General features: G+C 39.9%; 1 protein-coding gene across 1 annotated transcript in view; it reads right to left on the reverse strand.

The window, feature by feature from the left end:
- Positions 1 to 26,962, reverse strand: part of LRP5 (LDL receptor related protein 5) — a 130,626-nt gene that overhangs the window by 58,595 nt on the left and 45,069 nt on the right. Inside the window, exons 3-7 of the mRNA XM_071427633.1 lie at positions 26,580 to 26,777; positions 22,851 to 23,047; positions 21,034 to 21,165; positions 5,903 to 6,299; positions 5,246 to 5,417 (exon numbers count right to left, since the gene is read on the reverse strand). Of these exons, the coding sequence (XP_071283734.1) occupies positions 5,246 to 5,417; positions 5,903 to 6,299; positions 21,034 to 21,165; positions 22,851 to 23,047; positions 26,580 to 26,777 (1,096 nt within the window). The remainder of the gene's footprint in view (positions 1 to 5,245; positions 5,418 to 5,902; positions 6,300 to 21,033; positions 21,166 to 22,850; positions 23,048 to 26,579; positions 26,778 to 26,962) is intronic.

Consider the following 26,962-nt stretch of genomic DNA (forward strand, 5'->3'; position numbering starts at 1 on the left):
TCTATAAGGCTGGACAAACTCCAACATCATTTCTATGAAAGCAAATTAGTCAAGATCATTCCAAATGCACATGAGCAGAAAATTCTTCATTGCAGAGGAAGTTGAGACATCCCTGGGAGTCAGAACTGAGGTGCTTACTCCTGACCCCAAATCTGCAAGCAGAACACAGCCAACAGACAGATGAGAGAGTGGGTATTCTTAAACAAGAGAGAATAAAGATCCTCTTCCCATGGCTGCCAGGTTTCCTTCTTCTTCCTACAAGTGCACACCCCTGTGAGGCTGTACATAATTTTGTAGAAATAGAATTTGTTTTAATCAAAGATACAGCTCTCTTCCCTCCCTGAAAGTCTGTGTTCCATCCAAGCATAGTCCCTCTGGGAAAAGCAAACATAACTGATCATCAGTGTTATCAAACTGTCACAGAATTCATAGAATCACTAGGTTGGAAAAGACCTTCAACATCATAGAGTCCATCCCATGCCCTAACACCTCAACTAACCCATGGCACCAAGTGCCACATCCAGTCTTTTTTTAAACACATCCAGAGATGGTGACTCTACCACCTCCTCGGGCAGACAATTCCAGTACTTTATCACTCTTTCAGTAAAAAAAGAACCCTGTAACAACATTTTAAGGTAGTCCTCCCTCCAAATGACTCCTCCTATCCTTTCTACAATGGCTATGTGGCTCCTGGTCTAAATCTGGTGTCAAGCTCACCAGTACAGACTATACCCCTCCAGAAGCTTAAAAGATAGTTGGTTATACAGCAGGTATTTGGACACTGCTACAAACAGAGCTCTCATGTGACTCAGAAGTTTGCTGAGCAGCTCCCTTCAGGCAAAACAAAAAAATCCCCATCCAGCTACAGCAGCATTCATGCTTGCTGGTTCCTCAAGCTAAAGGCAGAGCAATACAGAGGCCTGACAGCTACTTCAGATTAATAAAAACACAGAGGTATATAATGCTAACAAACCACACAGACAATCCCCAACAAAAAAAACATACCCAACAGCCACACACGTGCACACATGTCACTCCTCCAACAGCAGAGCTTAATGCCAGTCAGAAGAGCAGTGCACTGCAAACAGAAAAACCAGAAGTGGCAGCATCCAAAGGAGCTGCAGGAATACAGAGCTGAACAGAGCTCTGTGAACTGCAGGGATGAGCACGAGGTTTGCCAGCCCAATTCTGACATGTGTAATTCAACATTAACACATTGTATGTCAACATCATGTGCTGCAGATCACTTCACATATGTAGCACTTGCAGCTGGAAAGCATGTAATTTACCAATTTATCAGAAGTAAAAAATACAGGATGTAGTAAAAAGTATAGGAGATATATATCTCATTCATCTAAGGACCACAGCGTAAGCTTCAATTCATAAAATTTCTTTGCTACAGTTTTAAATTGAAATTAATGTCTCTGAAAAGTTTCAAAAACCCCACTGAAATTAAGGCTCCCTCACCATTATAAATCAAAATAATTGTATTAACCCACCTGCCTATTCAGACTGATCTAAAATTGTAGCTCTCTTCTTTCAATTGAGGGGATTCTGCATTCCTTATTTCTAGATCTACTTAACTTTTCTGTTCTCATATATTAATAGAATTATGCACTGTGGGAATTATTTACATTAATATAAGTATAAACTAGGTCTTCTGAAATGCATTTATATTTATAGAAAAACAATGCTTTGAGATTTTTACAGCTAATTAGCATGTGGCAATAAGTTTAAATTAGTTGTTCTCCCTGTAAGATTTGCCTGTTTCCGTAAACCGGTACAGAATATCTTCCAAGTAGTTTATTACACTGCATAGTTTTTTTTAAATCCTTTGCTGAAAAATGAATCAGTTATGAGAAAATGTTTCATGTATAAACTAAATACTGCATCTTTTAGGTCAAATAACTGGAAAATTAAGTGTAATATGTGAAGTATACTTGGACTTGTTTAGAAAAAGCAACTTTAAGTTAGTTTAATTATTATTTTTTCTCCCAGTACAACTGACTTCTACAAATCCCACTCCTATATTTAAGTTGCAAATTGTTCCAAATAGCCTTTTACATTATTTAAGCAGAATGTGATCAACAACACACTAATTATAAAGCTTGTTTCCTGAAAACTCAAGGGCAGCCCACACAACTGCACCTGGGAAAGAAATTCCAGTGAGCTCCATGATCATCATCTAGTGCTGACTTACACTTAAAGCACCCTATAAACTTGTACAGCCTTAGTGTATGTGATATGTTATTGGGTATGTCATAGTTATGTGATTATGGATCTCCCACAAAAAAAAAGCAAACGAAGGACATTTGTCAACAGAGGGGAAAGGGAAGAGGGTAACGAGGGGAAGCTGCCAGAAGGGACAGTCTGCTGAATGCTTATTCCAAGAATATTGCACAAGCTCAACTAAAATGCATGCATAATGACAGGCAGCTGAAAATTTCATAATTGCTCATTATGCAACTATACCTTAGGCACTTTAAGCAAATACTGAAGAAATAATACATGGGAAAACCTGGCTTGCCTTAAATTTTTTAAAAGAAGAATTAGGAAACTATACACGTGGGCCTTTGCTTCTCTCTCTGCTGGAATCCTGTAATCCTTATTAATCTGCTGTTTGTTCCTGGAAAGTAACTTTTCTCTGTCAGTAAAATCCAAAGTTCAGTTGGATTAATCCATGCCCTTCACTTGTAGCTGAAGCTGTGTGGACAAACACATGATTTTGACAGACACGACTCAAAATTTGCTATCTATTTTCTATTTGCCATACTCTTTGTCAAAGTAATTTAAAAAAATAAAACCTGGGAACAGTGTTACCACAGGGTGCCAAATTTGCAGCGAAAGCCCTGTAGGCTCCTGTCACACAAAATTTTGATAAGCCTTGCCAAGTGGTTTCTCCAGGATGCAAACTGCTTGCAAAGTGACTGGGCCCTTTGTGTGGCAGTTGAATGCTGCAGATGGGAAGGTTAGCAAAGGGCTTTGACAGGAAAGGGTAACTGCTGTTTTCACCCTGTGAGGTTCTCCATGCACAAATAAAACACAGTCTCCTGGTACTGGGTGATGCTTGGTGTACCCTCAACAGCTCTGCAGAGATTATTTTCCAACTGAGGGAGAGTGCACCCAAAAGTAATGTCACAGTGTGTTACCAGAACTGAACAAAACCACCCCTAAAACCAACCCACCCACCCAGGGACCTTCACAGGGCATTTCAGACCTGAGATCCAGGAAAAACAGGACAGATGCCTCCAGCCTATCAAATTTCCAAGCTGTACAAAGTTCATTCACTGTTTAAGAACTCTACATTCAAACAGGCCTTCCCAGTGAGAGTAAGATGACTCCCTGCAGATCTAGAATACCAGAAGCCAGAGCAGAATGCCAAGCAGAGACACACACTGATATGCACAAGCTATATTCACTCTCTTGTTTTGCTCTATGTAGAAAGCAGTTGAAGGCATGCCATGTGATGAAAGCAATTCTCAATTACCATCTAACAGCAATTTGGGATCCCATCTTCAGCACGGACAAGGCAGCACCTTCTTTGCTTTCTGCAGTACAATGCAGATACAGAGTGCAACTTTCTGAACTGTGTAGGGGCAAAATATTGGGTTGAAGACTTCCTTCTTCAGGAGCACTCAGCATTAATCTGAACATCATTTAAGTTGAAGCAAGAACTCCTTCCCTGAAGTGTAGCAAGAGTAAAGCACCCAAAACATCATCAGCTTTTTTTTTTCTTTTGCTACCTAATGACCTAATGACAAAATAAGTTAGAGCTTACTATCTACCATCCCTTTTATGCTGGTGTTAGGTGATAACAGAAACCAAATTTATCCAGTAACATGCTTCAAGTTAGTTTTAGGTGTCTATTGGGAAAAAAGAGAAATCCCAATAACCAGCTGGGTCAACTACAGTATAAAATATAAATATGTATCCTTGACTTGAAGTCAGCTGATTTTTGTTTCTGACATGCTGTGGATGCAAGATACATATATACAGAACAAATCACTGTTTGCAGCAGCAAACAAGCCAGCTTAAACAGTAATCAGTGAAACCAATATAAAGTTTGAGCAGTAAATAAATTAAATAGTAGCAGTGGCTGCTACTAAAATGGCATGTTCTTGGCAACAAAACACAATCAAGGGAAAATGAGTTTTTGCTGAATGACTGCAGCAGCAAGTGAAACTGGAAATGCCCCACCTCAAATGACATACAGTGAGGTTTCATGTGTATTAGGGCCAGTAGAGTAGCATGAAAGAAAAACAGAGTGAATAAAAAGCCCTTACATTGGTTTCTCTGGTTTTCCTAGACTTTGATGTCAAACCAAACAGGATTGCTGCATTTGCTGCCTGACAGTGAAGTAAGACAGGCTGAACAGATTGCTTAACCCCATGAAACACAAGGCAGCCCCAGCTATGAAAGGTGGCATCTGGAGTGTTCCCTGTCCTGCAAGCTGAAAGGTAAGGGGAGACAGGATCTCTCTGGTAGTCATCAAACCCAGTATTAGCTACTGCCAAACACTGAGTTAAATTTCTGGAGCTAGCAGACAGTCTAGTTTCCTCTCTTCCTGTTGGAAAAATCTTTAGAAAGCAGTCATTCCTCAAAGTCTATTTATCTAAATTGTTTATCAAAAAATGGTGCATATGCTACTACCCCAAACAACATTAAAACTCAGTTGATTTCACAGGTTATGACCAAGGTAGAAATTGCCCTCCTCAAATTCAGGCACAGACTGCCTATATTGTTTTCAAAGCAGTAGGTACATTAAAATTTACCTCTTGTCCACAAATCTGGACATCACATAATCATTAAAATCCTGAAATATGGCTTTCCAGGGCCTCCATACCCACTGGCTCCTGTACACAAACCTTGCACTGTCTTTTGCATCCAGCAATTTTAGATAGCAGTTCCAAGCACCATAGACAAGCCAAAACATCTTTTAAACAAATTTTACCTGAGTGTCTCAATTTGTTGCAAAAGCCTCAGGTAAAACCTGAGATTTCAAGCAATTAAATTACACTTGGAGCAATGTAGGCATAACAAACATACCATTTCTTGCAGAAATTTTCTCAACCACATGAATGTACTTCCTTTCTTCTCAAATATGTGTTGTCATGCTAAGTACAATTTTAATATTAATGAAACAGCAGACTCCTCCAAAAATGGGTAAATGTACCCAAGACAAAGCTGCGTATGAGAACTGCACTTGTTTTCTACAAATGCACCCAAGTATGGCTCTGTTACTCACCTCAATTTTATCTGTTTTTGCATCTCCCCAATAAAGCTTGTTTTTCTCAAGGTCCAGTGCCAAGCCATTAGGCCACCCAAGAGAAGTATTCACCAGAACTCGCCTTTCTGAGCCATCCAAATAAGCACATTCTATCTTTGGACTTTCACCCCAGTCTGTCCAATACATGTAGCTGTAAATAAATTTAAAAAAAAATAAAAAAAAAAGGAAACAATTAATGCGTGCAACAGCAAGACAAGAGTTAAGGTCTGTGTCACTTTTGAAAGAATTTGCTTTTTGCTTCCCCAGCAGCAGCAAACAATCCAGCTTAAACAGTAATCAGTGAAGACAATATAAAGTTTGAGCAGTAAATAAATTAAACTACTGAGACTATGCAGTGGCCCAATTCCTTCATAGTTAGGATAACACTGAAGGTGCAGAGAACAGAAAATTCAACCAAACACCCAATGTATACGTTCATTGAGGAACACTATATTTAGAAGCCACCTTTTAAGTACACAGTTATTAAAGGGATGAATCAAGGGAAAACCAGTCATTTCCTGAATATCTGGCAAGCGGCACAGTCATCATCCTGCAATCTGCACGTTTTCACTTTCAGGAGACTGTGAGCTGGATCCCAAGACCAACCACAGGGCTCTCACTAAACACCAGACTTACCCCATTACAGGATTGAGCACTATGGCTCGAGGCTCATCCAGGTTTTCTGAGATAAGAATCTTCCTGGATGTCCCATTCAGCCGCGTCACCTCGATGCGGTCTGTGCCAGTATCAGTCCAGTACAGGTTCCTGGCCACCCAGTCCACAGCAATCCCATCTGGATGGTTGATCTCCGTGGTCACCAGAGTCTGGGCTCCAGTGCCATCGAGGTAGGCCCGACGAATTGCCCGGACATCATCATCAGTCCAGTAGATGTAGCCTTCCACAGGGTCATAGTCAATGGCAATTGCATGTCTGATGTTGTCTATCTGCAGAATAATGTCCGTGAAATCCGGCATGTCCAGGGAAATCCTCCTCAAGTCAGTTCTTCTGGCGAGCAGCAAGACTTCCTCAGCACCTGAGGAGAAAAGCATTCATGGCATCATTTGCATAGCTACTGATGTGAAGATTTCACTGGAGCACAGCAGGCTCTGAACTGCTACTGTCGCTGCAACAAGAAGAGATTTCCTTAAATAAGGACATCAAGCTTTCATGAAAATATAGACTTGCTTGTATTTTACATGGCAACTTCTCCCAGCCTTCTAAACTAATACAGACCATAGCAATCTGTCTCTAGAATCTAAAAAAAATAGAATTTGGTGGCTGCAGGTCCAAATATTTCATCACATTATAGAGACTTGCTCAGCCAAATGTCTCACTAGCTCTATCAGTGCACTAGACAAGTTTTCACACATGCCCTATGCAGTAAATGACAGGGGCTAATAGAAGACTGGAGTATTTTGTAAACAAATTCCATTAATGGTTCACTTCAGACAGTCCAACAAGAAAACAAGTCACAACCACAGCAAGTATTTATCATTTGGCCACAGATGACGCAAAACAATTCTAAGGCAATAGGGTTGTTGCTCTTTTCTCTCCCCCATTCTTTCTCCCCACTGAAAAGTTTTCCTGCTTGTGGAAAGGGTGCCAGACAACAACTTGGAGTACATTTCAAGGACAAATGGCATCTTCTTTTATTATAATAAAAGAAGTGGCAGCTTCTTTTATTAATGCAAAAAAGGAGACAGACAGCAAATGTGCAGTTGCTTAATAAAGTTTCCCCACATACACCCATGCATGCTTCAGTACAAAAAGAGAAGTATGTGAGGTTTTTCCTGCTTTGTTAGCAAGTTTATGCTGGGTATTTTGAAAACTGACATGGAAATTTTATTGTTTAGCAATACTCCAAAACTGGAAACCTAAATAAAAATCATTTGTTGTATTTCATCCAGACCAGCAAACACCACTAGGAGGTGGCAATTTCCAGTTTCCCCCAACAGCTGAGGTTGAATGAAAATGGCCATCATGGGGACAATATCTAAGAATAACAGAAATTCAAATGCTCATGAGAACATTCTTCTGAAATATTTCACACCTAGAAATGCTTATGTAGTTCTGAAGACACAGAAGTTGACTCTATTGTACAACACAACCAAATTTACATTCACTATGGGTGCTGGATTTGAGTTTGGAAATCAGAGTTTAGCCTCCACATATCATCTCAGAAGCTCTGAAAAGAAATAGTGCTCAGGGCACAAGTGCATAATGACAGAAAGGATCTAAAAGAGCAGTATTTTAATATCATTTAAGCACCTCAAACTACCTCAAGCCATCATAACTCTTGGATGAAGCAGTGCTGCTCTCCTCCTTGGCACGGGCTGCTTGTTCTCACTTCTGTATCACCCAGCCTCACATGCAAGCACAGCATGGCCTTGTACCATGGCTGTGTGCTGCAAACCACGCCAAAGAGCTGGTCCAAACAAAAACTAACTCAGTAGAAATGAAGCCATCAGCCCGAGTTAACAACCAGACCTGCAGAGCTCCACAAACACCTGTGCTGGCACAGTGAGGGGCTCCAGCAAGAATGCTTCTCCCAGTCAGCATCAGCTGACAGGGTCTGGTAAGGACAGCATCACTTTGAGGGAAGGCTTAGGCAGAAGAGAGGAACAACAACTCAAAGCTGAAAAACCCCCTGGAGAAAAGGGAGGAATGAAAGCCCATGCATTCATGACAGCAAAGCAAGAGAAACACAGCAACCACAGCAGAGCCAAATACCTCATGTAACAAAGTTTTATGTCTAGCTTCTAGACTTCTGAAATATTTCATTATGGGAGTCAAAAAAAAAACTGTTTAGTGCAAGTTAAGTAAAAATTCATGCCTCAGAACTCAACATGGAAAGGGTGATGTATCTGGTCATCTAAGTGTTGTACAGACACAGAAGGGTTTTCAATTATACATTTAAAAACCAGTTGAGATGTTGGAGTTGCTCTTTATTTAAGAGAACACCTGGAACACATGGCCCTCTGTCTCGGGGAGGATGATGAGCGAGTCAAGAATTTCTGGGTTAGGATTAAAGAGCAGAGCAGGCAGGGTGACGCTGCTGGGGGTGTTTGTTACAGGACACCAGATCAAGGGGAGCAAGTGGATGAAGTCTTTTACAGACAACTGTAAAAGACTTCACAGTCACACACCCTGGTTCTTATGGGTGGCTCCAGCCATTCCCATCTCTGCTGGGTGAGCTGAGCACACACAGAGCACGAGGCTCCTGCAGAGCACTGATGTCAACTTTCTAACACAGGTGGTGGAGAGGCCACTGAGGAAAGATGTGCTGCTGGACCTTGTACTAACTAACAACAAAGAACTGGCTGGGATGTGAATGTGGGGGGCAGCCTTGGCTGCAGTGACCATGACATGGTGCAGCACAGGATCTTGCAAAGAAACGGGGTCCTGAGTAAGGTCCTGAAGAGATAACTGATCTCTTCAGGCATCTTCTTGAAACAATCTCCTGGGAACATGCCCTAGAGGGAAGAGGGGTCCAAGAGAGGTGGCTAATACTCAAGGAACAGCATGGCAGCTGTTCATACACTCAAGTTTATATCCACCTTAACCTTTGAATTTCTACTATATCAATGTGTCTGCAATCATAACCTTAATACTGAAGTTACAAGTACTGTGAAGCAGAGGACCATCAAATACATGCCTAGCAAGTGATAACACAGCAATTACCAATATTACATGTATTTCTAGGATAACCAACATTACAAGCCTCATTGCATGGGAACAAACAGATAAGAATCAAATGCATATGTTTTGCCTCTTCACACAAGGGATTGCAGGGTCACCTTGGTTCACTGTAAACAAGTTCAGAGGAAGCAACCATCAGTCTAAGGCACAGATTGTGTCTAGAAATGCTGACTAGACAACAGGCTGAAAGACACAGTTAACACCCCCTAAAACTCACAAGTGGTACCAAAACAGCCTTCACTTCCTCACAGCAGCAATAATTAAGACTCAGATTTATCTCCAGCTCTGTGATAGGTTCACCTCTGCAAAAGACCATGTACTTATTTGCACTCAAAGTATTATTTTGACCAGGAACAGGACAGCCCAGCCACCTTGAATCAACTACATGACTAGAATCTTCTTGCAAATCAAGAGAAACAATTTGTTTCGGACATGTCCAGCTGCTGTGACTTTCTCTCCAAGCAAACACTACTGCAGATACAGTCCCAACCTCAGTTCTGTCCCATGGACATATACGGCTAAAAATAAACAGGAAGAAGAAAACTTCTCCGTACTGATCTAGCGAACAAAAAGAAAATCTTCAGCTGACAACTGAGACATTTTGTTGGTAGTTGAATGAGATATCTCTTGGTAATTTCTTCTATTTTCTAACATACCTTTAACTGAGGCTTGTGGGGGAAAAGAAATAATAAGGGGAATGAACTACCTGGTTAATTCTGTAGGGATGCTTAAAATGAAGTGAAATATTACACAAAAAGACTCTTGACAGACATGCACCTACATCCTTGAACAATAAAATACACAAGAACAGAGAAAATGTTACCACAGCATGTATCACGAAGTTACACCCCCACTTGAAAGCCTGTAATAGATTGTTATCAGAGGTAATTTTTGATAGGTGCAAAAAATCCTGTCTTTTATTACAACACAGTTTAAAATTACAGTTGGTTATAACTGTATTTGACTCCATTAACAAATTTCTGCTAGAGAGAAAGAGCTGGCAGCAGGCTCTGAGCACAACACCAAGAGGTGAGAACTTGACACTGGTTCTCTCTAAAAACCTGGACAAACACGCTTGTCTGGCTCATTAGTTTTATCTGTATCATGGAGGTATTTTGATTATTGATGTTGGTAGGAATGTTTTCAAGGCTGCAGAAGTGTTGTGCTGTGACTTGCCCAGTGTTATCCCAGATACCCTAGAATCTGCTTAACACATTACAGCCAGCTATTTACCTAGTGCTAAAGTGCTGTAACATACATTTAATTAACTTCATCTTCAGAACCTCTCTCACTGCAGTCACTTCTCTAACCACACGATCAAGAGATTCCCAACAGAACTGCTAACTGTTACAACATGATCATTTATAACACCACAGAATGAACAAAAGCCTTTTTGGAGGGGGAAATGCAAGTTATTCCAACATCACAATTGCAGCAACCAAACACTTCAGCAGAAGTTTATGAGAAGTTCTCTATGCAAACCATAAAGAGAAAACCAGGAGGAACTAGATCAATCTAAATCTTCCATTCAGAAAACATTTTAAAATACCCATACTCGAATTGTTTTACTTTTTCAACTGGTTTAAATTTTGAACTGCTTATTTTTCTCTATTCAGCTCAAGCTTTCTGCAGACCTTCAAGAGAAATGTTTAGTAGATCTAACTACCATAAGAGCTGATGAGCTGTTCTGGTTGACATACAATCACAGAAAGGTTTGGGTTGGAAGGGACCTTGAAGATCATCTACCTCCAACCCCTCTGTCAGAGGCAGGGATGCCACCCACTAGGATCAGGTTGCTCAGAATCCCACCCAACCTGGCCTTGAACTCTTCCAGGGATGGGGCATCAGAACAACATCTGAGTTTACAAAAAAAACCCCAAAAAACAAATAAGAAGACTCTAAACTCTATTTGCAATTAATAAACCCTACAGAAACAGGTTAGGAGACGTTATTTTTTGGCACTTACACAAGGTGCTTTCCTCCCATACACAGAAATCGGTATTTTGAATATCTATGCTAGGATATCACTCTTGCTTTGATTTAGTTGGTTTGTGCCCCTTATATTAAAAATTCATGCTTCACTGCTGGAAATGGCAACTGTATTCTATTTGCAAAACTAACTGCAATCAGAGCTGACAGCAGCAAAACAGGCCATCTCACCAGCTTGACAAGACCCTTTTTTATTCTTCCCTTGGCCCACTTCACGTTTGACAAGTAACAAGACATCTATAACACAGTAACAAATGCTCCAATTTATTCACCCAACCTAAACATGTGGACTGCAGTGGCTGCCTCTGTTAATCTTTGCCAGAAAAGGCCACGCTATTCCTTTCCCATTTGTCTGTCTGCTAATTAGGCTAGAACAATGACCTATTGTAGGACTCATCCCCCAGTTTTATGTATATGCATGAGCATGCACCTGCATGTACAGACTCAGTCTCATTACAAACAACTCTGGAAATCTCTAGACTTGTGGGGAGAAAAATCAGATACACTCTAAAAACAGGAAAGGTTTTAGCTCTGCTCCAAAGAACAAAATGCTAAGTGCTTTCTGAAAAGAGTGTGTTAGAAGTACTTTGACTGCAGGCAACTCCCTTACAAGCTGATTGAGCACAGCTACCTCAGCACTCTTGATAAACAAAATAGATTTATCAAAACAGCAAGGGATTTTGTTGGTTGCTGCAATACAGTGAATTATCTAGCAAACTTCCAGTGTATGGCAAAAGGGGGCCAGAGTATGGTTTTGGGAGAAAACATGGAGCATATGAATACTGGTAACACTGCCATGATGTTTAATAATCTTTTCAATATTCAAAACAACTACGACACCTTGCACAAGGGTTTAACACTAGCCACTCTTCACACCAAAAGAAAAATGATGTAATGAAACTGACTGGATATAAATCAACAAAACTCTGTAAAATCCCCTTCTTGCTCCTCAACCTCCTCAGAAAACAGTAATATTTAAGGAGTTGAAAGAAACTTTAGCAATACCTAGAAATAAATGGAAAATCTTTTTATACCTTCTCCGTGGTTACCTTACTAGAGCCAGTTGCAACATGAACAGCACTGTGCATTCCAGTCCAGGCTTTTATTTATCTTTCATTCTGAGAGGAAGACAGGACTGCTTCTTCTTACTGTGTGACAGGGGTGGGCTGGGAAAGGCTGCCCAGGTCCTCTCCAACTGGACATTGCACATGCAATTTAAAACCAAGGACTGCATGCAGTGGGAGTGTGCAACCAGCAAAATAGAAACAGGAAAGGTTTCTTTGAAAGAATGTTTTGAGTGGCCACATTCAGACAGGACTTGATTTAATTGAAAGGTAAGTAAGCATAAGGAAAACTAACAATTGTGACAAAGAACGGAAATACCAGAGCACTTACGTAACTCATAAATTACATCATTTCTGTCTGCATGGTACAGGGAAAAGCTATTGTCTCCTGTTTCTTCCACTATCATAGCAGCAGACTTCTAACTTTGCCTGAACCAGGAAAAACACCTACAAATCAGAGTTTTGACACATTCACACAGCCACCAAAATGAAATCCCACAAATGGAATATTAGTTAAACTGCACAGCTGATAAGATCATTAGCACAAAGCAGCTGACTAGGACAAAAGTAATGTTCCTTCCAGGAAAAGCTGTTGCAAGACAGAAATCACAGTTACCCTGTTCTAGTTTAGAATGGAGTTTCTGTGACACACATTCAGTTTTACATGCCCAGTACTATACTTGTGAGCACAAAGGTTTGAGAAGTTACTGACAGAGGAGTAGACAACTCTTAGGAAGATTTACTCAAAACAGCATTAATATAAGTCATAAATGCATTGGTATTAGCCCCAGAATCAAAGGTCAGCACAGCCATCTGGCTACTGCTGTACCAAGCAAAGAAGCTGCCATTACACTCAGCTTTCATCCAAAGAACTCAAAGCACTTAAACAACTAAGTCTTACTCTGCCCTGGGGTCTGTATATTCTCTGTGTGCTTTAAAAATAGAGAAGAGAAAGTTGGAAATGTTAAGTGGTAAATCTGTTACCTTATGGATATCACACTCCCAGCTTCTACTCTTTATTAACAAAAGAAAAATTAACATCCCTGGGCACAGAGTTCTTAATAACAGCTCACTGCAAGCCATAGGAAGAAGGACGGGCCAAGAAAAAGTCTGCCAAAAATCCCTACTGCTAGAAAAAGGGTAGGCTCTGGATTGTGGTGTTTCCTCACAAAGCAAGGTTTTAAAGTTTATGTGTACCTGCTCTCTGCTGGAGATACACAATTCCACTGGCTCAGAGCAGGGAATCACTGACTTTGGAACTGACATCCATTTTACCACCTAGTTTCTGTTGAACAGAGCTTTGGCAGAAACACCTCAAATGCACAGAGACAAGAATCAAAAATTCATTACAACCCAACAATATACATAATTAATATATTTTAAAAATGAACAAAAATACAGTAGGTTTTCTACAATCCCACTTCTATTGACTTCTAATTGCAGATGTTTCCCATTCAGCAAGAGACTTTGAACAGATTAATTTTCTTTGCACTGTTGTCATCCTTCACACAAACAGAAATAAATATTTACACCCCACGAGCCCTCTGAGACTGAAAACTGTGCAATGCTTTGAAATTTAAGCATTATTTACTATGTGCCAAGGCTGATGGAGGCCCAGAAAATTCAATTCTAAACTGACACAATCAAGGAAAAAGCAAAACAGCAAAACAAAACAGACAAAAAAGATACAAACAGCTGCAAATTAGGGTTTGCAAATCTAGGGAGAGTCTCAATCTCACATTGATGCAGTAAAACAGAGACAGCCACCCAGTGCTGGAAGAAGCAGTCAAGCCACAGCAGCTTAGGCAGTTATCACTGGGTCTTGGTGACTTTGCCTGTGTATGTTCCCAGCACAAAGAGAATGCAAGATAACAAAGTTTACATATAAACCCTTTCAGTGCAGACCCAGGGTGTGGTTCTTTTGCAGCATAAAACCAGATTCAATCCAGAGACTCAACAGAGCTGAAAAGGGAGAGGTTCGCTATTTCCTTTATAGGCACACACCAAAAAGAAAAAAAAATAAAAAAAACAAGACCAAAACCAAAACAAAAAATCCCCTAACCACAAAAATAAGTTTTAACTAGACAGTGTTTCAGAGTCCTGGAGAGTAGTCATCAATTTGAAACATGCACCAGCAAAGCTTGAAAAGAAAGTTTCATTCACCATAGCCCAGGAAAACCACCAACAACAGAACTAGAAGATGATGTGGCAGACCTTCAAGAATGCTCCTCACTCTCTCCAGGTTTGTTCCTTATGGCATGTTTCTAATGGCCTTTATCCAGTGAAATTATAAATAAGGCCATTTCCATATGAGGCTATTTCATTTTGTTGCTACACAAAGTGGTCCCCATTCAGAAACATAAAAGTTGCTATGAATAGAAAAGAATGTAATCTTTTAATATAAATCAAATAAACTCATCAACATAACACACTAAATAAAGCAAGGGGAGGGAAAACAGACTCAAAACAAAGATCTACACATGAATGAAAGGGAAAAAACTCACTCACTAAATGGAGTGGAATGAGAAGAGGTAGATTTCCCTCTATATTTCCCAAACTCTCAGGAACCCATTACTGAACAGTTTTTAATTACAAACTTGCAATTTCAACAATTCCTGGATAAGCACAGGAATTACAATACACCTTTGGGAGCGCAATAGGGAGAGAAGGAGTGAAGAAAAAGTCATCCATCTTCTGGATAATGTTTCCCTACAGTAGTCAAACACCAGGCACAGGGCAGAAGACACCTAAGAAATCAAAGCACCTTCAACCAAAAGCCAATGGTTTTCCACAGCTGCATTTCAATCACAGAGTTGTCAACAGGGAGAGACAGATAACCAGTCTAGGCAATAAGGTAAAATACAGTTTTCTTTTTGCCTTTGTATCTCATGACAAAAAAATTAGGACATGAGTGCTGCTTCCCAATACAGCTCCAAACCAATGATAGAATGCAATCAAAATTTATCTACTGATACACGAGGTTTCTCTTCCAGCATCTTTTAAGTGCTAGAATACTCCAGACAGTTACTCACACAATGTCAGCAGGAGTTTTATCAGGTATTTGAAAGAACTGATTCTACAGCAGTTATCCTAAGTACCTCCCCGACCCTTCTCTTTCTTAAAAAAGGCTATTTCTCTCAAATTAATGGTAGATCTACTTCATCAGAAAGTCTGGATTAATCCATAGTGTTCCTCTTATTAATCAAGAAGACATGCTGGCAAAGAAACCTTCTCTGGTGGTTAAATGGCATGAAGTAAGTACTTCATCATGAAGGTATTTGTCTGCCAGCTTGTCTTGCTTGGAGGCTTAGTTGCTGTAATAAATTCCTGATTGCTCACCAAGGAACCGCAGACAAAACTTTTAAAACATATGATGTGCACCAGAAATGCACAGGAGATGAGAAGAAAGTGCCTTAGCATTTCTTCCTTCAATATTCTTCTGTCTTCTGCACATTAAAAAACCACTGTACATATTATGCAGTATTAGCCAGCAGGTTCCAAAAACAGTTTTCTATTTCACAACGTGCAGAATGGCAAAGAGAAATAAGACACGGGGAATGGCAGCCAACCCTGATCAACTGCCTCAACAACAGGATCCAGGAAAGAAAAGGGTAGCTGACTTCAAACACCTGAAGCAAGTATTTTCTTTTACAGTTATCAAACTGGAAAATACTGTGGGGGCCTTTTTGATTTGACTCACATTATGCTTAAAGCTCAATATACAGCAGCAGTTCTCATGCTGGCTTTAAGGAATGCTCATGCTCATGCATAGCAAGAGTTTAATTTCCACATCTCAAGCAGTGCAAACCCCTTTTTCTATAAGGGTAGATTTGCTGTGGTAAAGAAGCCACTAAGATAATTGTGAATTCAGGTACCTGTCTCACTGTGAAACCTGCCAACTACCTCAGCATTAAGGCAAGCCACTAGCAAGAATTGATGCAATTGTGGGTATTTATCCCTAATATATTTTTTGTACAGCTTTTAGGAAAGGCCCCTTATAGGAGCAATTCATTACCAAGCATTGCACTGGTAGCATCAGCTCACAAATCTGTGCCCCAGCACATGGACATTCACTTTTTCTGAGTTCAGTAAAAACATCAGTGTGAACAGAAGCTGAAGTACCATTTGGATATGGTTGCTTTTGCAGCCAAATTCTTTGTCTTCAGCTATGGCAAAGGATCATTTATGCTTTTATAGCCCTTCCTGGAGACAGTTTTGCTTGGTCTACTTAGAATCACAGAATATCTCAAGTTGTATTTCTTAACTATTGAGTCCAACTCCTTGCTCTTTGCAGGACCACCTAAAACTAAACCCTGTGATCAAGAACATCATCCAGACATGCCCTGGCTTAGATCTATACTGAGCCAATGCCCAGGGTATTAAAGGAACATACTTTACTTAGCATTGCCCTTTCTTCCAGGCATCGCTTCTTTGTGCAAAATTCTTTGTGCAAAATATCAAAAGCATTCCTCCAAAACTGTGGCAAACTTGGATGTTGCATTTGTCATCTACTCTTTGCATGGCATGCAGATACATCTACACCTCAACCTCCCTTATGCCTTCTTACCAAGAGGCCTCTCACATTGCTTTCAAACACAAGAAAGGCAACAGAATCGTGACCTTTCCCAACACAAATGGAAAAGCAATAAATCAGAGTAAAATTAAATCTCCAAGAAAGAGATTCCAGTGTCACAGAAAGGCTTGACTTGTTTTGGTTTGTGTTTTTATGTGGAAGCAAGTAAAAAAGGATTCCTCTTAATAGAGATTTAAATTTGGTTAGAGAGGAATTTAAATATGTAAAATGGATCAAGAATTAATGATATTCAGGCCATGTGAAATTGCTGCAATGAATTTGGATAATGAGTAAAGTAAAATTCTGTAGGATTTACTGAAATATTTTATCTATATACTGCAGCAAGCACTACATATTTAATGAGAAATAAAACAAAATCCTGAAAAATATTTTTTTTTAAAACTAGGGGTCCAGAAGCTTCCAGAAGCTGCATGAATCTGGACTAATTCTGACATTGTGTAGCTCTGAGTGTCCTTGATGAAGTTAAAAAAATAGAATAAAAAAGAACATTAGCTGAAGTCCCAGTTTATCCTACCTATTACAGCTTCATAGCCAGAGAGCCAAGCTAGTAAAGACTTTTGAGAGTGAGGTGTGGAATATTGAAAATATTTTGCAGGTATCAGCCCTGGATAATAGGTTTTAAAATGCTATCCAACTACTTCTAGTTCACGTACTTTGACTAACTTGGTACTATGATATCAGAAAATTATGTGCAATGAGAATAAGAACCTTTGGGAATGCAACACTGACAGGCAGAGGAAATTCAGGAAGTCAAGTGACTGCTTACAGGAAATATATCCACTTAGAAAAAAGATGAGGGTTTTGGCATTCCTTTAGAAGGCCTGCAGTGATAGCTGTATGCCAGTGATACTGAACACAGCAGAAAGAAATTATATATTTCCCAGAAACATAAGTGAAACATGCTGCTGAATGCTGTTTACAAAAACCAGCTCAGTCTTGGAAGGATGCAGACACATAGCTGCTGTACAGGAGACTGGGATCAGGGTTTAATCACAACTGGCAAGATACACAAAAAACATCTGAACTTCCCTGAATGTGACTGACCTGAACCACATGGTCAAGCCACAGAAGGAAGGAAAAAGCAGAGGGAAAAAATCCAATATCCTGAGACTGCAGCTTTGCCCAGCAAAGGAAAACAAACCTGCTCCACAAAGGCAGAATAGGGTGCAAAGATCCAGCTCCATTTTATCTGGAAACATTCACTTCAAGTGGTACAAGTTACACCAAAGGTGCACCAGAGCTGGAGTGATAAACAGATAAATTGATGTCATTTGCTGTGCACAATGAGAAGCATGAGGAAAGTCTATCTGCTCAAAAGAGGTGGCAGGTATCACCTGAAGTATCTTCCAGGTAAAAATGGAGCAAATAATTTAGTGCTGGAGACAAGACAGCCATCAATACATCTGTCTTTCTCACAACACTACAAACTACCACTGACCCACAGAACTCACTAAATCCTAGGAAGGGAACCCCAGGAGAGGAGAAAGAACAGCTTATTGAAAGGAGACATTGCACGCAAACAGAAGACTCATCAATCAAAATAATTCTGTTCATAAAGAAAATAAATGTGATCCTTAAGCAATGAAAGCAAGAAAAAATTCAGGATGGTCCTAAATCAGCAAAATTACTAAAAGAAGGTCCCCAGGCTTGTGAAACTTCCCGTCTTTTGCTCTGCTTTTAACTGGCCTATTTGCTGGTAGAATTACACAACCCTTCTAAATGCCTGCAACCAAATTTTGGTTCCTTTCTCAAATATTCAGGCAACTGCTCAAGTTAGCTTAGGAAAGGCTTTCAAACAAATTAACAAAACAAACAAACAACCAAACAAAACACAGATCAAGACATATACCTAGTCTGAGAACTGAAGCTCCATTTGGAGACATGAAATTTCACTAGTCTGTTATTCTTGAAAGTTACAAGGTGTTACCAGCTCCTACTGACTAGGCCACTCTCCACAAGCACAACCAGAACCATCAGACTCTGACAGCCTTTACAAACTGTGACTTCATTACCTTCTATGCCAGCAAGATTAGGTTCAGACACCCATCAAAAACCATGTATTTGACACATCCAACAAGACCATGGTGGTCCAACACAACCTCCTAAGTAATTTCAAAGACCAGAGCTTGAATGTTCACTTTGCTAGGAGTATGTGGTCAGGAGCATCTGATTTACTTTCCAAAGTTATAACTCCCTTGCTTGTTGATATGGGAACTCCAAGGTAGTGCAGAACATTTTCAAGCCAACAGAGGAAAACAGACCTAGCACCACGGGTCTGCAAAACAATAAATTTACCTATTTACCTCCACAAAAGACAGACACGTTCCCAGAGGAGAACATAGCAACTGGCATTGAGTGTATCTATCTATCATCCATTATTAGTGATGGATATTTACTGTAAAGGCAATTTTTAAAAATTTATTCAGAGCAACTCTTTAGAACCAGAGAGAAAGCAAGAACGAACACCAAAAGTATAAAACAACAGGAAAATGAACTATATTTCAACACAGGCACAATACTTAAGGTTCCAGCATATCAATGATTAGTTTAGTCAAAGCATAAAAATCCAGTTTCAGAGTTTCATTATATACAGATGTAACTCAACAAGACAAATACTGGTACAGCCTGTCCTTGAATTCATACTTTTTGTTAATTACCTAGGCCCTTTACCATTTGTAAAGAGCTACAGAGTGCTCTCATCTGAACATTACCAATGTACGTTTACTTCAATATTCAAGAGAGCTAAAATCACCTAAGAACCCCAGGGCTTTTCTGCTCAAGAATTCTTTCTGACAGATATATACAGAAATAACATTCTATAGTTACATTTGCACCAGTAAACTCCTCATGTGGACAGGGATTTTGAGAACAGAACGCTTTTCCCTTCTGCAGATAAACCCCCAGCAGCTTTTGTGAGATCCACTTAGCAGCCTGAAATCAAAGCAGCTCATATGCCCAAGTGACTCTGCACTTTTGCACCTCTGCCCAAGCCAAGAGGAACAAAGTGAAGATGTGGTCAACACCCGTGGGTCTGCAGCTCCTGCTACAACACCACTACAAAGGGCTCGTGTGGAGAACAAAAAGTCAGCTCCTTGCAACCAAGGAGTTAATTAGCAAGATGGGAAAGAGAAGCACATGGATGTTGGCATAAGGCAGACAGGGCAACAAAAGATGTGGAGCTTGGGAAAGAAATAATCCATAAAACTGAACGAAAAAGCTACATTCTTATGCAAAACCAGATTTCCTGTTCTCATCCCACTTTTTTGCCCTCCTTTGACAGAAAACCCTTGGCAGACTGTCTGGCCTGACAACGGAAAGGTGAAAGCACAGTATAAGCAGTTGGTCCTGCTTGTGCTATCTGCCAAAATGCCAAAAGCAGGCTGACCTTCATTCCCACTGCCAGAAACATGAGGTCAATATGAACGTCTAAAAGGTTGTCCTGAGCTTTCAGTGAGGGGTTTTTAAAAGCTGTGAAAGGGAAACTTTCCAAAGCTGGAAGGAGTAAAGGGAAAAGTCTCTTAGCAGCTGCAAAACTACCTTATAAGCCTTTCAAATAGAGTAGGATGAGCTAATAAAACCGGCCCTTAAACCCTGGAGATTCAGTGTTTAAACTGTGCTTCTGGTTCACAAAAGAAAGGCATCTTATGCATGCTCTAGTACACAGAGGAATCAAGCCACATCAGAAAATGATTATATTATTTGACTAGACTCAAAAGCACACTGGAGACAGGCAGCAGAGTCAGCAGAACACTCTCCAAAACCTTCCCTCCTAGTGTTCTCTCACCGTATCAGTGTTAGTTGCCTGCTTTTCTAAGATGCATCTTTAAAAAAGACTTATCAATCAGTGAAAAAACCAAGATTTTCAAAGTATACCACAAGGCTCATTCAACCTGTGGATACAAAATATGCATCTAGTTACACTGTCTAATTAAAAGGTATACTCCAGCTGTTATTCTCTAAACAACTTTTATTGGTGATACACAACCCTCTCCTACTTCTCAGGGCCATCACCTAGAACAGTATTTTCTCAGTTAACAACTCAGCCACCACTGCTTTATCACAGACCTGTTCTGGAGGATGAATGGGAGGGAGCAGAAGTTTCTCCACTGTCCAAATGGAAAGATCTCCTACATTAATTACTTCTAATAAAATCCTTCAGCAATGAGTTCCACATACTACTTCATTCCTACAGAGAACTGTCAACCCTAAACACAGGCAAAATTCTCTGATTTATACTACAAGGGATTACTTTAGTTCATAAAAACCACTGTCTTTGGTATCTTAGTGGGAGGTCTGTATGCAAAATGACATTTCAGTTTATCAGGCAGCTCCTCTCAACTCAATTCTTCAAGGATCAGCTCTGAAGCAGTGAATCCAAGGCACACCAATACTGTGACTGTAGAAAAAAGCCAAGTTCCTACCTGCTTTGCACGTCCTGCCATCATCTTCCAGCTGCACACCAGTGGGACAGGCACAGCTGTAGAAGGGGTCCCTTGGAGACAGCAGGCACAGATGGGAGCAACCACCGTTGTTTTCTTCACATGGAGTGTGAACTTCAAGAAACAAAGGAGATTTAGTCTAAGTTTTCTAGAAGCCCATAAGCTCTGTTTTCTCCTTGAGGAAGAAATTACAGATCCCAAATGACTGGCCTAAGCTTTAGTGCTAAAAAACAGAGCAATCACAATATGAAATGCTTGATTTCCCCCCTCCCCAGCATCTTAACTCTAGGGGCACCTAAATTGAGATGTATGCAACTGATGGGACAATCAGTTCCATGAAAGAAAACAAGAATTGTACAATTCCTACATTACAAATTCCTACTGTTGCATGTACAGGACAAGGATGGACATATGACAACTGACCACTCCTTCCTCCTTTAATGGGGAAAAAAATGGCAGCAAGACATGAAACCATATTAATAGGTAATTATGGATAAATATTGCCCCTTATAAAAAATACTTGCAGCTTTTTCAAGATTTCTGCAAAACTGTAGTTTCAATCACCATCTGATTGAATCTAATATAAAAGCACAAAATGTCTGGCTAATTTGACTTTTGTTACTTCCACTGACACTCACAGACCAAAAAAAAAAAAAAAAAGGCACGGAAGGAATCCAAGCCTGATCTTAATGAAGTCAATCAATGGCATCTGAGCTATTTTCAGCATATGCTCTTTCTCTGCGTGCTCTATTTTCTTTGTGACTGACTCAAATACTATGACCCAAGGCTGGGACATTCCTGGAGCTAAAAGCAATGACAAGAATTCAGCACGGACAAACTCTTATCTGGAGCTGTGAGATAGACCAGGGTGCTGTGCATACCCAGCAACCTCAAGGAAAACTTGCACATGTTCCATCCCCAGGATGATCTCCAAACTCCTTTTGCTTACTTTCAGGCCTGTTTACTCACATCCTATTAACTTGATTGGAATAACAAATATTATCTTGAGGGAAGCAGATTTTACAGCTGGCATACAGAAAGAAGCCAGTCCAAATGGCAAGAGTATTTCCTCTGGACAAGACTTGATTCTTCCCAGAGCTACTCAATTCTATACATTTCACAACACTGATTTTAAGTCCCATTCTCACAATCCTAAAAAAACTCAAAACCTCCAAAACCAGCTGCCACATGGAATCACGTGAACATACAAAATACATGCAGCTCTACTCAATTTTCAATACTCTACTTCCTTTGAAGTAGCACCAGAGAATGTATAGAAAAATAGAGGCACATGTGTGTCTACATGAAAGCTCAAAACTAAAACCCTTCCATGCTAAGATGTGCACAAACTATTTGATATGTACTGAAGATAACCATGATCAAGTTTGGACTGCAAAAATGGCACTTATAAGTACAACATGAACATTATATAATTTGTGGCAATTTTACTTATTAAAAAAGGTAATAATAAGCATTTCTTACAGATGTCTTTAAAGCAATGGCATTAAAAAAATGTCAGGTAAGTTGGTATCATCCTTGTTCAAATATTCCAAACCAAAACAAGTCACTGAATACTGCACTGGATTTTGCTACCAACTGGGGCAGCGAGTGAGTTCACACCAATTAGGGTCGGAATACTCAAAGCAAGGCACAGGATTCAAGCACTTCTACCTTTAGCAACCAACCCCTTGCCAAGCGTGCAGAACTTTGAAACTCCACACTGACCACTTTGCTGATTGACATTTTCCCTGCCAGAGAGGCAGCAGCCAAGCAGGGGTTTGGGGGCAAGCAGGACGTACAGTAGGGCTGTCGGTCGGGGCTCAGGACCTGGATGTCCATGGGTGAGTAGAGGGCAGACAGGATCTCCCTCCTCTTCTCTCCCGTCCGTTTGTTGCAGGCGTGGATGGAGCGCGTCTGCCAGTCCGTCCAGTACAGAGTGTCCCCAGACAGCGTCAGGGCAAAGGGGTGAGTGAGGCTACCCTCAACAACTTTTTGCCTTTTTGGGAGAAAAAGTAAGGATTAAAAAATGGATTGCTTCCACTTGTTACCACACACACATGAAAAAATTTGGCTCTGTAGAAATTCACATAGGAACTGTCGTCTTTCAACAAATTCACAGGGTGAATCAAGAGATTCACCTGGTGATAAAAGTGACAAGCAGTCTGAAAAATGTCAAATAAAGTTTTACCCCTTCATAGCAATAAGGACACAAATATATTGGGTTTCAGAACATCAAAGTATCTGATTCAGGCTCTACACTGACCCCTTAAGTTCCTTAACTTCAGGAGCTGCGCAAATACCCAAACACAAGTGACTTTCCAAGGAAACTTATGCCCAAAGAGTGCTCCTCTGATTATAGCAGTATGACATCTTTGCCCAGAACTTCAGTTTTCACTCAGTCTTTTCTTCTAGGAGAAAAAGGCAGAAATGACCTATGAGTCTCATTAAATGACCCCCTTCTTAAATTTGCAGCAGAAGGAAGTATTTTTCAGATTAATTTTTAATGTAGAGCAAAGGTCAGTTATATTTTTCCTAAAACTAAATATTTATAATTAATACAAATCTGAAACATTTGAGGTGGTTTTTCAATGACATACAGCCACACCTCCAAGAATTAGCTGAACTGGAAGCCACAAAACACATGACATTTCTAACATGTTTTCACAGGATCCCAAAATTTATACCAGTCGCAATAAATTTAGATATAGTAGTTTTGAAGATATTTATTAAGTCAGAGAAAAGATGCTTGACAATTCCTCGGTCAAACCTACCCGTACTCAGTTTTCACAAACCATTTTATGTATACACAAAGGTATGCACACACCTTTCAAACCAGTGTTGTGACACAGCAAAGCATTATTCAAAATTTTTCATCATATGACTTTGAGAAAGCTGAAGTCTCAGTGTCATTCTGAAGGAAAATAAGGAACTTAATTTTCTTATACCTCTATTAAATCTGCATTCTTTTTTTTTCCACTGAAGATGTTTAAAGATAAACAAAAACCAGCTAACATTTGGCAGGGAAAGGACTCTGTTTCATTTTCAGCAGCACAGGTAATTATCTGCATTTTCCAGGGTAGAAGGGAATAAAAAACACCCCAAAAATTCTTGATATATATTCAGACATGGACAAGTTTAAAACAGACTGAGACGTGGACAAAAGTACCAGCATATACATGAGAAAACAAAATTATTAATAATATTTCTCTTCTTGAGATAAAATTGAAACTACTCTAAAAATTCTCTCTAATTACCACTACTTCTTACCATAAAACACAACAGAATAAATACAAATACTAATTTCACTTTCTCTTTCCAGTCTCACCACTGCTCTTTCCTCTTCACTAGTAACAGCAGTGGCTGTATCCTAATATCATAACAGCTGCTTTCCACTATGTATTGCCCCTATTTCCATCATTCTTAGATATCAAGTCTCCCTTTCTCCTGTAATTACATCCCTTGAAATAGTTCCAGAAAATGTGGATGCAAATTGAAGCTTGCTAGGAGGCAGATTGCTCCAGTAACATTAATCCACCACATGGAATGCAAATTTCCTTTTTATTTAGATTTTGAGGTAATCCTGAATGGATTCTGGGATGGGAGGGGTGGAAGCATTTGAAACATCACAGATTTCTTTACTGTCATGGATGAGTGAAAGTTGCCCCATGTTTAAGGAACAGAAACAACTTCAGAAGTTACCATCTAGTTTGAGCCCTTACTAAAATGCACCTTAACACCAGAATCCAAGAGTCCCAGCTTCACAGACATCTGTTTCAGCACTGATCAGTGGAAAAGAAAAGGGAATAAATAAAAATTTCATTTAAAAGGAGTTATGATTAAGATCAATCTTCATGGCATTTTATCAATATCCATAACACTTTCAGAGTTATTATGCTGGACAATACCTAACAGTTCACATGCAGTCAGACATCAGGAACCTCCAGAATGCACCCTGTACAGGGCTATTCTGACCTCAAGTGTGCATTTACATGCTCTAGCACCTGAGTAAAATATGAAAGAGAACCAATTTTTTCTTAATGCAAAATACATTATTATTTCCTAAAACACTATTTGATTTATGGTCCAACAGAAATCTGTTTGGGAGGTGGGGCATTGATCTATCACAAAGTAATTTGGATAGATTGCTGGAATTAGTGCATTCAAAGTCTTGCTCCCTTTCAGGTGGCTTTTCTCTACCTTAAAATGAGCAGAATAGATTTTACTTGCCAATTACAACTTCAACATTTACACACACATGCAAGTGAAGTCTGTACAATTCGTATGTGCATGAAAACCCCAGAAACAGCCTGGAAACCTCAAACTCTGCCACTTGCCCCCAGATCAGAGAAACATACTTATGCTAAATCATATGAAAATCTTTCCTCCTGTCTAGGAACCTTCAGCCAGAGCTGGAGCTACCCCTGCCTTCCACAAAGGGCTTTTCCCTGTCTCCACTCTGGACTGTCAGTCAATACTTGTCACTTACTACAATGCCACCATTATCCAGCTCTTACACAGTGCTCTCAAAGGAACTTGAGAGTGTTTTATAAAGGATGTCAATATTGCTATTGCTCTTTTATGACTGTGAAAATCAGGCATAGAATGCAACTCAGTAAAAAAAAATGAAAAACACCATGGAAAATTTTTGTGGGGAAGGCATATTATTCTGTTACACAGAAATGCGTAAAATAGAGCTCCTCCAACTTTTCACCAAGGCAAAACAATTTTATTGACACAGGCATTTAAAATGTTACGAAATCATGAAAATGTCATTTAAAACTACCTGAAGACCAAAGCCAGATGACAGTGCAGAGATTACTCTGGCAGGACATTTTACTGCATGTGACACTCACCCTTCAGAACCAACATACCCTGCCCACTGAGCACTGCACAGAATTGAAGATGCAATCTCAAATGCCTAAGTCTGCCCTGCCTGAAGTGTCATTTCTCCATGTCTACAGAAGCCAAAACTTAACAGCACACTTGGACAGCAGCCATCAAAAAAATTCCACCCTGTGCTTTCCAGCAAACTTTAGGAAATCTGCTTCCTAACTGCTTGTTGTTTGAAACAATGCAAAAATTGCTTAATTAATAGCCATGACATAAAGGACATCTCTGGATGGGGCCATGGACCAGCACGTCTCAATGTGTATTTCTTGTTGGTAAAAAAAACCCAAAACAATACTGTAAAATCCCAGTCACAAGGTAAATGTTATATTGTCTAGGGTCAAGAATAAGCATCTCCAACTATTTTCAAGACAAGTAAGAGCCTAAAAAAGAAGAATCCTGCTGTACAAGAAGGCTGTGAACAGTCTATAGTGAAATACTGATACAAACACTCTTACTCTTAAAACCAGTTTTATAGTATGTGAGGTTATTTTTTGCAAGGCTATTAAGAACTGCATTTTAAAAAAAATAGGTAGGTATTTGCATTATTCGAGATTACTGGGGAAAAAAAGTCTCATTTCAAAATGAACACAGAAAGTGAGAAATTACTTACACCTTATTATAGACCAAAGGGAGCTTACCTAAAGGAACCATCCAGATTTGCCCTATGAATGAAACTCAGTTTTGCATCAGCCCAGTAAAGTTTCTGCTCGTCGAGATCTATCGTGAGTCCGTTTGGCCAGTAAATGTCGGAATCAACAATGATCTTGCGCATGCTGCTGTCCATTCCTGCCCGCTCTATTCGGGGCGTCTCACCCCAGTCAGTCCAGTACATGTATCTGAAAGAGACACACACAGTGAGGCCACAGGACATGCAGGGACAGCAGCTCTTTGCAAAGCCTGTAATGGTACAATGGTACATTACATACAGCAGGGTATAGACACCAGTGTTTACTCCCAAAACTTTTACACACTTATTAAAGCAAATCAAACCCCAGGCCCACAGGGCACAAAGTAAGTCCTT

This window comes from Agelaius tricolor, unplaced genomic scaffold (genome assembly GCF_023055355.1).
Source record: "Agelaius tricolor isolate 1412-34295 unplaced genomic scaffold, bAgeTri1.0.p SCAF_5, whole genome shotgun sequence".
In the NCBI taxonomy this organism is placed as follows: domain Eukaryota; kingdom Metazoa; phylum Chordata; class Aves; order Passeriformes; family Icteridae; genus Agelaius; species Agelaius tricolor.